Source organism: Lepidochelys kempii, chromosome 11 (assembly GCF_965140265.1).
Source record: "Lepidochelys kempii isolate rLepKem1 chromosome 11, rLepKem1.hap2, whole genome shotgun sequence".
Taxonomy (NCBI): domain Eukaryota; kingdom Metazoa; phylum Chordata; order Testudines; family Cheloniidae; genus Lepidochelys; species Lepidochelys kempii.
In genome coordinates this window covers 31,663,360-31,677,239 of record NC_133266.1, presented here as the reverse complement: position 1 = coordinate 31,677,239, position 13,880 = coordinate 31,663,360, and the positions used below count along the sequence as shown (strand labels likewise).

The window sequence follows — 13,880 nt, the reverse complement described above, 5'->3', positions numbered from 1 at the left end:
CTTAATTATAGTGGATCACAAACTGAATATGAACCAACAATGAGATGTAGTTACAAAAAAAGACATCATTCTGGGATGTATTAATAGGAATCATATGTAAGACATGGAAGGTAACTGTTCCATTCTGTTTGGCAATGGGAAGGCCTCATCTGGAATACTGTGTCCAGTTTTGGGTGCCACACATCAACAAAGATTTGGAAAAATTGGAGAGTCCAGAGGAGAGGAACAAAAATGACGAAAGGTTTAGAAAACCTGACCTAAGAGAAAAGGTTGAAAGAATTGGACATGTTTAGTCTAGAGAAGAGAAGGCTTAGGGGGGAACCTGATAAGTCTTCAAATACGTTAAGCACTGTTATAAAAAGGATCATGGTAATAAAGGATAGGACAAGAAGTATTCTGCTTAGTTTGCAGCAAGGGAGGCTTAGGTTAGACATTAAGAAAAACTTCCTAATTATTAGAATAGTTCAGCACTGGAACAGGTTATCTAGGGAGGTTTTAGAATCACTGTTATTAATGGTTTATAAGAACAGATTAGACAAACATCTGTTAGGGATGATCTGTATCAGTGGCTCTCAAACTTTTTTATTGGTGACCCCTTTCACACAGCAAGCCTCTGAGTGCGACACCCCCCCCCCATATATTAAAACACATTTTTCAAATTTAACGCTATTCTAAATGCTGTAGGCAAAGCGGGTCTTGGTGGTGGAGGCTGACAGCTTGCAACCCCCACATAATAACCTCGTGACCCCTGAGAGGTCATGACCCCCAGTTTAGAGCCCCTCAGCTATGTATACTTGGTCCTGCCTCAGTGCAGGGGGCTGGACTAGATGACCTCATGTGGTCCCTTCTCACCCTACATTTCCATGATTTTTATGTACTTAAAGTATGTTGTATTGTACTTCATCTTTTATATTATCCTGAGGATGATGAAGATATCACTCCTTTATATCATTGTTCATATTAGGGTTTGTCTATGTCAGGGGTCTCAAACTCAGTTTATCTTAGGGCCAGTGCCAGTCCTCAAATCCTCCCAGTGGGCCAATAATGTCACTGAAGATGGTGTTCAGAAAAGAAAATGTTTAAATTGTATTTTTTTATTTCAAATTTCTTAGAAATAATAAAACCGTTATACAACTTTATACAATTCTTCTCCTGTCAGAGAGTGTTTATTGTTTGCCAGACATCTGGCAATGCTTCAGTTCTGTCAGTTTGTTGATGTTTGGCCTCTGTGACTGAGCAGTTGAAACCTTCAGGATTGCAGCAAGGTGTGCATCAGATAGTTGTGTTCGGTATTTTGATTTGTTTATATTCATTGTGGAAAAAAGTGACACTGCCTCCATCGCTGACTCTGCCCTGCGACTAGTGATGGTATCTCTGTCCATCTCCTCCAGCCAATGGGAGCTGCAGGGGGCGTTGCCTGCAGCCAACATTGCTGGCAGTGTGTCTGCATGCGTCTCTCCTCCACAGGCCGCAGTGGGGAGCTTCTGGGCTCCAGATGGCCCACGGGCCAAGATTTTGAGACCCCTGGTCTGTGTGTTGCTTTAGTTTGCATTAGAAGGATGTACATTTTAGTCCATACTAGCACATTGCACACTAACTGGTCTATGCAGATTCTGCTGGCACATACTAAAAGTTCCCTAGTACATGTTAACTGTTTGAAATGTGAGTCCATTAATGTGCACTAGGGAACTTTTGGTGCCTGCCAGTAGGGTCGACACAGGTCAGTTAGCGTGCAATACTAGCATGCTAGTATGGACTAAAATGTACACCCCTCAGGTGCAGACAAAAGCACTGTTTAGACAAGCCTTATGTGTATTAAATTAGGGCAGTTTTCATTGTAAGCCTTCTTTTGGGACAGATTGTGAAGCCCTTGGTGATGTTATTAATCACACATAAGTAGCCCCTCTGACGGGTTCGGTCACAGAGACCCCCTTGAGACTGTCACCTGTTGTGCTGGAATTACCTCTGAGCCCATTTTCCCTGATGGCTTGGATCTTCAGAACCTTGCCTTGTTGAGCCAGACACCCCAGTCTGCAACACAGACCCAGGTCTGAACCACACCCCCAAAGCTGCAGGCTTTAACTGAAAACCACTCAGCAGGTTACCTATCTTCAGCATCCAGACATCCAGCTCCCAATGGGATCCAAACCCCAAATACATCCGTTTTACTCTGTATAAAGCTTATACAGGGTAAACTCATAAATTGTCCGCTCTCTATATAGAGATATATGCACAGCTGTTTGCTCCCCCAGGCATTAATCACTTACTCTGGGTTTGTTAATAAGCAAAAGTGATTTTATTAAATATAAAAGTAGAATGTAAGTGGTTTCAAGTAGTAACAGACAGAACAAAGTAAGTTACCAAGCAAAATAAAACAAAACATGCAAGTCTAAGCCTAATACATTAAGAAACTGAATACAGGTAAATCTCACCCTCAGAGAGGTTCCAATAAGCTTCTTTCACAGACTAGACTCCTTCCTAGTCTGGGCCCATTCCTTTCCCCGGTACAATTCTTGTTAGTTCCAGCTCAGGTGGTAACTAGGTTTTTTTCCATGACTGCAGCTCCCTTTGTTCTCTTCCACCCCCTTTTTTATCTTTGGCACAAGGCGGGAATCCTTTGTCTTTTTCTGGGTTCCCACCCTTCCTTCTAAATGGAAAAGCACCAGGTTTAAGATGGATTCCAGTATCATGTGACATGTTCACATGTCCTGTGAGACTTCATTACTCACTGGCTGGCACCCGCATATACAGGAAGGCTTACAAGTAAACAGAGCCATTAACAAACAATTGTCCTGGTCAATGGGAGCCATCAAGATTCTAAACCACCATTAATGGCCTACACTTTGCATAATTACAATATGACTTCAGAGTAATATTTCATATTTCTAGCTTCAGATACAAGAATGATACATTCATACAAATAGGATGAACATCCTCAGTAGATTATAAGCTTTGTAATGATACCTTACAAGAGACCTTTTGCATAAAGCATAGTTCAGTTACATCATATTCACCCTCATAAGCATATTTCCATAAACATATGGAGTGCAACGTCACAGCCCCATTCACTTCAATAAGATTACATAAGTGCTCATAATGTAAGAAAAAGCTCAACAATCTGGCATTATATGAGGTGAAGGTAACTTGCAGAAAACTAAAAGTGACTCTGCTCAAAGATATTTTGAACTCAGCTATGTTTGAAGGACTTAAATATTTGCTAGTTTTTAAAGTGAAAAATATTAGTTTTAAAATAGGGTTTTTACTTTATCACTGGATGGATAAAAAGTTATGCTAGTTAGCAAAGGGCTAAATTATCACTTGCCTTATCCACCCTCGCAGGGACGGAAGAGTTATACATCTCCTCCTTCCTCCCTTATATGGATTGCTTGTATCACTGGTCCAGTTGTGTGCACTGAGGAGGAGGAAGAAAACAAGCGCCTAGGAGATAGGAGCAATTTCTCAATTTAGATCAAAATGTTGTTTCTCACTAGAGTTGGTTGAAAAGTAGAAATAATTTTTTGTGAAAAATTTGGAAATTTTCACTTTTTTGTTCTATATATTTCCAATAGAAATGATTTTTCATTCATCAAAATTCTTTGAACATTTTCAGCTAAAAAAATTATTTTACATAGGGTGGGGGTGTCAACTTCCCTTCTTCCTCTCTCTCTCTCTCTCTTTTGCTGCCCCTTCCCTTTTTCCATTTTGCCACTGAATAAGGGGAGGGGGAGCCGAAAGATTTAAAGGTGGGGGGGGATATTTTTTAAAAAGAACTGACCTTTTTTTTTGCTTTTCCTTTATTTAATTTTCATCCAAAAATGGGAAAACTAAAGTAAAGTCTTCATGAAAATTTCCAAGGTCATTTTTTATAAGAAAAATTTGTTTGAAATTTTCAGTCAGCTCCATTCCTCACAAAGATGTGCTTGCAGAGGCACATAGGTTCATACAACCTAGTATTAAAAGTTTATTTGGGGAAACCATTTTGTAAATATATCAAACTAATTTGAATACTAGTAAGAATTTTTTCTTTTTCCTTTTTTACATAGGTTAAAAAAGTAGAACAAGCTTCAAAAACTAACAAAGAACAAATGCTGCTGAAACAGCACCACCAGATCTGGTGGCAAGAGCATAAACGATTGAGTGAGAACAGGTAAGAACTGGGGAATCTTAGAGATTATAAAAGAAATGCTTTGATAGCAAAAATGTTGGTATAGACTGCTTGTTTGAAAGAAAAAGATAAAGTAATCGAACAGCAGTAGATGCAGAGTATTTGAAAAGAGTGGGAGATTGTAACTACCCACATCTAAACTGAGTTTACAGATAAGAAGAAGATAGGTAAAGAGGGGGAGGGTGGGGTGTTCTGTCTCAGTCTCATACTCACAGCCAGTGATGAGCTGCCAGAAGCTGAAGAACTGGTTCCTTCAATCGCTCCGGGTCTTCGGCGGCACTGAAGGGCCTGCCACCGAAGACCCGGAGCGAGTGAATGACGTGCCGCCGAAGACCTGGAGTGACTGAAGGACCTGCCGCCGAAGGACTGCAGGCTGCCGGGTGAGTAGAAATTCTCAGGGGAGCCTCCCCAGCCGAGAGCTCAGGCGGGATGGACAGGACAGTCCCGCGGGTTGCATGTGGCCCGTGGGCCGGAGTTTGTCGAACCCCTTTAACAACCGGTTCAAAACCGGCTTCAAAATTTAACAACCGGTTTGCGCGAACCGGTGCGAACTGGCTCCAGCTCACCACTGCTCACAGCCAAATACTTGGCTATCAATCAATATGTGAGCAGCCTAGAACCTACTGGACTATTGGCCCACCCCAGAGTCTCTAATGTTTAATTCTTTATAAATGGTCACATTCTGTTCTCAGATATGATATGCAACTCTCACTTATTTCAAAAAGAGTGGTATGGTCGTTACTTATGTCTGAAGGCATGATTTGGCCCTAATTAATAATGGTAAATAAGTTTCTTGCTGCCACTGCACTGCTAATGTACTTCAGAAGCTATTTCTTCGTTTTGTTGAGGTAAAATATGGAAATACCATCTGGTTTTTCCTTGAAAATATATATTTGACTGCCTGCTAGGTTTTATTTCCCCCCAAAGTGTTTAGATGACATTATGCCTGATCCTGCAAGCACTTTGGATACAAAACTCAAGTAGAAACGAACCCTTAATGCTTTCAGGGTCTGCATTCATCACCACACTCCACTGATCAGTACCATCACTCTTCTCCAAGGGATGGTAGCTTCCATAACCAACCTCAGATCAGTTTTTAATCCTGGAAATCTCTTGTAGGAGAGTGTAGTTCAAGTTGTCTTCCCAACCCCTTCCCTGCACATGTTGAATGCAAAGGAGACTTATTCTATTCTTCTCTTGTAGAGCAGCCTAAAGTTAAAGTATCCTACTGCTGTTGTAGAATACTTTCATTTTTGCCTAGCAAGGTCGCTGAATGACTAGTAGAGGGTCTTACTGTGGATCATAGAGAATCAGTGGGAGGTCCCATGCCATCTGTATGGAGATATCATGCCTACTCTCCAATTCTGTGTCCCCAAGCCTTGCTTCTGTCACTCAGAAACAGTGCAGCCCCAGCGGAGTTGCAGTATCAGGGACCCCTCTGGATGGGGCTGCCTCCAGGGATTGCCATGACAGAGGGGAATCCAAAGGAAGGCGGTCTTTTCTTTGGAATAGGCATGGTGCCAGAGAGCCTGATATGTATCTTGTATTCTGCTGACTTGCCTCGTCTCTGCCCCAGCTCACCTAGTTGCCTTCTATACAGAGTCTTCCCCCTATTCAGTTATCACATGAATTGTGTGTAGGGCAGTGGTTGTTTTCTATCTTTGTTTATATGAGTAAGAAATTAAGGTTTATGCATATGTTCCAATTATACATTTCAGACATAATGTGGAAACAGAAATACAAACTTTCCTTGATGAAGGGAGCCTTGAATGTGAACTTCTTTTGGATATGTCAGACTTTGGTAAGAATTTTCACTTGATTTCTTGATTAATTTAAGTGGGTTTTTAAAAACAAATGTATTGACCATTACAGATAAATTACAGAACAATTTAGCAAATATTTGTCTTTTTTTTTTTTGAGAAAGCTTTATGTTTAACTGTCTATAGCACATAAATTATCAAAGGAACTGGTTACATATCAAACAAATACGGTAGATCCCGTCTGGCAACTGAGAGAGGATTTGAAATGCAGGCTGTCTGAAATGCAGTGCTACCCTTCACAGAAATCCTGCATGGAATATGAGTTCATTCCAGTCAAGGTGTTAGAGCAGGTTGGTAACTTCACTTCTACAGTTTGTTGCTGTTTTGAATTTTATAATATTTTCTTTTGCTTATTATTTTTTTGAGGGAGGGAAGCAAAAGTTTCAAAGCCTTTTAAAAGAAGTGTGAAATGTAACCTTAAGATGCATATACTATCTGAAAATATTGTAGCTATTAATTTTTAAGGCCATGATCAACCTCCGTGCATCTGATTATCCTCACACTTACATCAGTATAAATCTGAATTAATTCTGTGGAAGTTACACTTGTGTAAAACTGGTGTATGGTAGAAGAAAATTAGGCTTTGCTTCTAAATGACAGTTTTGATATGAAAAATATCAGTCTTAACTGTTAATGTTTCATAAAACTAGGTAGACTTTGTGAAGGAACAACAGAAAACAATTTTGGAATTACTTAATCAAGAAAAATTGGCTTTGGAACAAGAACTTGAAGACTGTAAGAATAAAGTAAGAGAATGGTCACATTTCCAAATTAATTGAGTTACTCCACAACATAAAAAATGTATTAGACCACTGATAACTGATTTTTTTCTTTCAGGTACTAATATACTCTTTTGAAGAGAAAACTGGCCTTTTTCATGAAGTTCCTTCACAGTTACTGGCCTTGGAATGCCCATACCCCGATCTGAAGTCTTCAGTCCTTAATGAATTCCATAAATTTGCAGATGAATATTGGTCTAAACTTCAAGAGATTGATCAACAGTTAAACATAATATCCAGGTAATAAAATCTGTTTTGATTCATTTTTTGAGGGCAGGATAACAAACTGTTCTGTGTTCTGTTATCTCCAGAGACTGTAGTTCCTTTTAGCAGGAGAATTATTTCTTTTGTTGAGTACAATACATAGTTGACTCATTATCCAGTTCTATGGGATTAAATAGTCAATAATTATTTGCACAGCAGAGAGAATTGCAAAAGAACTTACTGAAATAATAAGCAAAATTCTTTATGGATTAATGAACCAACAGTATGACGTATAGCAAATGTTATCTTCACTGACTTCGTCATTATATGGATAGAAATTTCTTTGAACATTATTTTTGTATGGTAATTACTTCACATTAGGAAAAAACATTTGCACTTCCTTCCTTAGGGAAATCTAAAATATAAACACACGTGCACAGCAGAGTCCTAATCTTTTCATGAAGTGCAGATCATTGCAGCAATAGATTACCATGAAGACATATTATAAAAACTAGTTTGGAGCTATTTTAAAGGGACCATTAAAAAATGAGAATCAGCTGCCCCCAAGAGATAGGGCTTTAAGACTGTTTTTTGTTTTGTTCTGGTAGAGCACCTAGCACAGTGGAGTCCTGGTCCATGTCTAAAACTTGTACAGGTTACAGTGGTAAAAATAGTAACAACAAATATGGCGAGAATTGGCAACATTAGTACTGTATAACTTTTTTTAGAAATATTATTTTATTTTAGGGATAGTAGAGACCAAATGTTTAATTACAAGGCTATAATTTTGTTTCAAAATTCTGATAACTATAGAGTACTTTGTAAAGGGTTTGTCTACATGAACAATTAGACTGTGGCAAGCTGGTGTGTGAATCTACCCTACACTAGCGTGCCATACTCTAACTGCTCACGTGCACCCTGCTGATGCACATTAACAGTTCATTAGAGTGCTTTGAGCTAGTCCTGTTTCAGCAGGGTGCACGTAAACAGTTAGAGCTTGGCAGGCGAGTGTTCACCCACACCCCAGCTTGCCATGGTCTGATGTGTAGAGAAGCCCTCAGTTTACTCTCATCTGACTTTGAGAACCCTGAAATAGCATTATGGAGTCTTAAAATGTAGATAGCTGTTCCAAACATAGTTCAGAATTATGTGTGTTCCCCCTTTTTTTCGTATAAGTGTGTGTGTGCATCTTATATTTACAAAAAGAAAAGGAGGACTTGTGGCACCTTAGAGACTAACCAATTTATTTGAGCATGAGCTTTCATGAGCTACAGCTCACTTCATCGGATGCATACTGTGGAAAGTGTAGAAGATCTTTTTATACACACAAAGCATGAAAAAATACCTCCCCCCACCCCACTCTCCTGCTGGAAATAGCTTATCTAAAGTGACCACTCTCCTTACAATGTGTATGATAATCAAGTTGGGCCATTTCCAGCACAAATCCAGGGTTTAACAAGAACGTCGGGGGTGGGGGGGCAGGGTAGGAAAAAACTAGGGGAAATAGGTTACCTTGCATAATGACTTAGCCACTCCCAGTCTCTATTCAAGCCTAAGTTAATTGTATCCAATTTGCAAATGAATTCCAATTCAACAGTTTCTCGCTGGAGTCTGGATTTGAAGTTTTTTTGTTGTAATATCACAACTTTCATGTCTGTAATCGCGTGACCAGAGAGATTGAAATGTTCTCCGACTGGTTTATGAATGTTATAATTCTTGACATCTGATTTGTGTCCATTTATTCTTTTACGTAGGGACTGTCCAGTTTGACCAATGTACATGGCAGAGGGGCATTGCTGGCACATGATGGCATATATCACATTGGTGGATGTGCAGGTGAACCCCATCATCTCAGGCATTGGCACCCTGACAGCAGGATTGTCTGGCTATGTAGACTCCCTCCTCAGGCCCTACGCTACCAGCACTCCCAGCTACCTTCGAGACACCATTGACTTCCTGAGGAAACTACAATCCATCGGTGATCTTCCTGATAACACCATCCTGGCCACTATGGATGTAGAAGCCCTCTACACCAACATTCCACACAAAGGTGGATTACAAGCCGTCAAGAACACTATCCCGGATAATGTCATGGCTAACCTGGTGGCTGAACTTTGTGACTTTGTCCTTACCCATAACTATTTTACATTTGAGGTCAATGTATACCTTCAGATCAGCGGCACTGCTATGGGTATCCGCATGGCCCCACAGTATGCCAACATTTTTATAGCTGACTTAGAACAACGCTTCCTCAGCTCTCGTCCCCTAATGCCCCTACTCTACTTGCGCTATATTGATGACATCATCATCATCTGGACCCATGGAAAAGAAGCCCTTGAGGAATTCCACCATGATTTCAACAATTTCCATCCCACCATCAACCTCAGCCTGGTCCAGTCCAAACAAGAGATCCACTTCCTGGACACTACAGTGCTAATAAACGATGGTCACATAAACACCACCCTATACCTACTGATGTGGGTACCTACTGACTGCTATTCCTACCTACATGCCTCCAGCTTTCACCCTGACCACACCACATGATCCATCGTCTATAGCCAAGCTCTGCGATACAACTGCATTTGCTCCAACCCCTCAGACAGAGACAAACACCTACAAGATCTCTATCAAGCATTCTTACAACTACAGTACCCACCTGCGGAAGTGAAGAAACAGACTGATAGAGCCAGAAGAGTTCCCAGAAGTCACCTACTACAGGACAGGCCTAACAAAGAAAATAACGGAACGCCACTAGCCATCACCTTCAGCCCCCAACTAAAACCCCTCCAACGCATTATTAAGGATCTACAACCTATCCTGAAGGATGACCCAACACTCTCACAAATCCTTGCCTACAGACAGCCTCCCAACTTGAAGCAAATATTCACCAGCAACCACATACCACACAACAGAACCACTAACCCAGGAACCTATCCTTGCAACAAAGCCCGTTGCCAACTGTGCCTACATATCTATTCAGGGGACACCATCACAGGGCCTAATAACATCAGCCACACTATCAGAGGCTCGTTCACCTGCACATCCACCAATGTGATATATGTCATCATGTGCCAGCAATGCCCCTCTGCCATGTACATTGGTCAAACTGGACAGTCTCTACGTAAAAGAATAAATGGACACAAATCAGATGTCAAGAATTATAACATTCATAAACCAGTCGGAGAACACTTCAATCTCTCTGGTCACGCGATTACAGACATGAAAGTTGTGATATTACAACAAAAAAACTTCAAATCCAGACTCCAGCGAGAAACTGTTGAATTGGAATTCATTTGCAAATTGGATACAATTAACTTAGGCTTGAATAGAGACTGGAAGTGGCTAAGTCATTATGCAAGGTAACCTATTTCCCTTTGTTTTTTCTTACCCCGCCCCCTCCCCTTAGACGTTCTTGTTAAACCCTGGATTTGTGCTGGAAATGGCCCACCTTGATTATCATACACATTGTAAGGAGAGTGGTCACTTTAGATAAGCTATTACCAGCAGGAGAGTGGGTTTGTGTGTGGGGTGGGGGATGAGAAAACCTGGATTTGTGCTGGAAATGGCCCAACTTGATTATCATACACATTGTAAAGAGAGTGATCACTTTAGATAAGCTGTTACCAGCAGGAGAGTGGGGTCAGGGGAGGTATTTTTTCATGCTTTGTGTGTATAAAAAGATCTTCTACACTTTCCACAGTATGCATCCGATGAAGTGAGCTGTAGCTCATGAAAGCTTATGCTCAAATAAATTGGTTAGTCTCTAAGGTGCCACAATTACTCCTTTTCTTTTTGCGAATACAGACTAACACGGCTGTTACTCTGAAACCATCTTATATTTAGATCTTATAACTCCAAGGAAAGAGTAAAATCTCCCTGTCAGTGGATGGATGAAAGAGATTTATAAAAGGTAAAAGTCAGGCTCAGATGGTGAGGTGGCTATTATTCCTTATCTTGATAGAGTTTGAATAAATGAGTGTTTTGTTTCTTATTTAAGAAATGAAAAAATAAGTAAATATTACAGATAATGAAAACTACCAAACGGCATAGTTGAGGAAACAGCGAATTGTGAAATTGAGGCTACTATTGGTAGGTAGCATTTTTAATTTGAGATGATGGATTATGGAGTTTTATTCAATTAAATCCCCCTCTTTACTGCTGCTGGGACATCTATTTTGTTATAGAAAATCCTGAAATATGCCACAATCAGACTGCTGAATCTGTAAACACCTTTTAAACCTCAACTTCTAAGGATACAGGCAAATGTCTAAATTATCTAAATAATTGAAAGAGGAATTGAGTATTAAACTACTTATTTGTATATTCAAAATGTGCATACCGTGCAGTGTCCTTTCAGATGAATAAAATATCACAGTATATCAAGGAAATCTAGCCCCTCTGTATGAGCACATTAGTTACATGTGTCTGGTACAACAATCAGCAATCATATGGTTGACATGCTGGGGAAGTTGACATCTCATTCAGTGGTATTGCAGTCTGTCTGTCTGTCTGTGCAGATTCAACAGCGCATGCAGTTTACATTGTTGTGGCTATTGTACAGGATATCTGGGGATTATGAGTTGAAAAGGGTAACTTCCCTTATGAGTTGTTTATATTCTTTAGAAGATACAAAGCTAGGGATTAACTCTTGGTAAATCTGCTTCAGTGGAAGCAGCTGCCTGAGAGGAGTTATTATGTATAGGACAATTGCCATGTTTCAGTTCTGAAACCAAATAATGGTTATAGACATTTCTGTGGAGGAAAGATATGTATGAAAGCAAGTGCCACATTTATAATTTGGGCCATGTTTTCACCGTGGTGAAAGTCTGACATCTCTTGGCATCTGGAGAGGTGTGGTATCTGTTTAAATATTATTTGTAGTGTACTCAAACTCTCACATTTTAGATGATATGTTGGATATTTACAGAAGCTAAACTAAAACTATATGTTCCAGGATATTCTGCCTGGATATGTGCAACACCCCTAGTGTATATGAAGGGAAAAGTATGAATCCCCAGAGGCTGAATCACACTTTCTCTGAATGTTTGCCTATGAGAAACTGGTGAACCTTGGCATGGAGCTGTAGAACTAGCATTTGAAAATCATAAGTGGATCAGGAAGGTCCTCCAGATCCCTTTTTGGAGACCTAAAGAACTTCTCCATCTCTCTCCTCATGAAGGTGGAGATTCATCGGTGAGAGTAACTTGTCATTGGAACAATTTGCCTAGAGACATGGTGGATTCTTGTCACTTGAAATATTGAAATCAAGACTGGATATTTTTCTGAAAGATATATTTAGAGTTATGAGATTGATGGAGATATTATTGGGTGTGGTTCTATGGCCAGCTATGTAGATGGTCAGACTAGATGATCATAATGTTCCCTTCTAACGATAGAATCTGAGAGTGATTTTATTTAAAATAAATAAAATTGGCAGGTCTTAAAATCTTTCTTTACCAAGAATGAAGATGAATCCTTGGGGTTTTTTTCTCCTCTTGCATCCCATGCAAAATTGTCAGCTTTAGCACTATAAATCGTCAAATTAGTCAATTATAGTAGCCTACAAATGCAGGAAAATGTGAACAGGTACCTCTGGGAAGGTACAAAAAGCTTCCTTTATCTCCATCATATGACAACAATTTGAACCCTAGCAATAAGCTACCAAACACAATTACCAGCTATCATGGTGGGAACACTTTGTGTCTATTAGAGCTGGGCAAACTAATTGTAGCAAACAACTTTCTGATTAATGTAGCCCTTTTTACTCTTTGAATAATTACAAATGTATTTGCAGAATTGCAGATAATTTGCAAACACTGTAATAGAAATTCTTATAGCCTCTAGTTTTGCAAAGTATTTACCTCAACTACAACATGAACTATTGGTCACTAACTTCAGATGGTACTGTTTCTACTCCCAGACATAATGGCTAGAGTATTATAAGCAGGGGAGGTCACTTCCTGTGGTATTCTTATGCAGACACTCAAATTTGTGTATGAATATGGATATTCACACCCAAAGTAGCCTCAAACATTCATGTGATGAAAAACAGTGTCTGAGAAAAAGTGAAACAAAAAGATCAAGAACAAAGAGTTATTTTGAAGGTTTATAAACAACGGTTTTGTCTCGCTCTAGTGTTCTTCTTTAATATACTATTGCAACCATGCTATAGTCATAACTAGGGACCTTTGCCACTGTTTCCACACAGCCATTTTTAATTTAATGGTACACTAGAAAATTCTCTTTTTATATGAAAGCTAGGGAGGAAGAAAAGCAACTTTTAGTCACTGGTCTTCATCCACCGGGTGAATGAGAACAATCTTCGTCAAGTAATGTACCTTTGGGTCTTCCACTTCAGGTGTGCATGGTCTTTGATCAGAGAGACTTTTGGTAGCGGTGCCTGTTGGTCCATACATGTGCCCTAGCTATCCTCATGCCCTATGAACGTTGGACAAAATGCCCTCAGTTCCTTCTCAATCGCCTCTGCCTGAAAGGAGGGTATTGTATTACCTTCTTCTAGCTCGATTACCCTTTTAAGGATAGCTTTAGTCTTCATTTATTGTTAGGCTTTGTTATCTTTAGTTTTCAGTAACTTTTAGTTTTGTTTGTGGAGATTTCTTTGTCAGATCTTTCCCTCCTTCCCCAAGGGAGCTTTCCCCTTTGGGAGTTTTTATCCTCAGAATATGCCTAAATGCCTGAGACTTAAACATGGCCTCACTTGTTGGGATTCTATTCCAGTTAGTGACTATCACTCTCACTGTATCCACTGCTTAGGGGACACTCATGTCCCATGAGCATAAAATCTGTTTGGGGTTTAAGACTGGGCCTAGAAAAAATAGGGAGATTAAGATTAGGCTTCTCATGATGGAGCTCTCCCTTCAACCTGCCTCCAATATGGGTCCAGATACCCCA

At 39.9% G+C, this 13,880-nt stretch overlaps 1 protein-coding gene across 2 annotated transcripts in view; it reads left to right on the top strand.

Moving 5' to 3' along the window:
* CCDC148 (coiled-coil domain containing 148) overlaps positions 1 to 13,880 on the top strand; it is a 171,520-nt gene that overhangs the window by 66,414 nt on the left and 91,226 nt on the right. For both annotated transcript variants that reach the window (XM_073305533.1, XM_073305534.1), the window contains exons 4-8: positions 4,044 to 4,147; positions 5,884 to 5,966; positions 6,112 to 6,275; positions 6,636 to 6,731; positions 6,823 to 7,004. In XM_073305533.1, the coding sequence (XP_073161634.1) occupies positions 4,044 to 4,147; positions 5,884 to 5,966; positions 6,112 to 6,275; positions 6,636 to 6,731; positions 6,823 to 7,004 (629 nt within the window). The remainder of the gene's footprint in view (positions 1 to 4,043; positions 4,148 to 5,883; positions 5,967 to 6,111; positions 6,276 to 6,635; positions 6,732 to 6,822; positions 7,005 to 13,880) is intronic.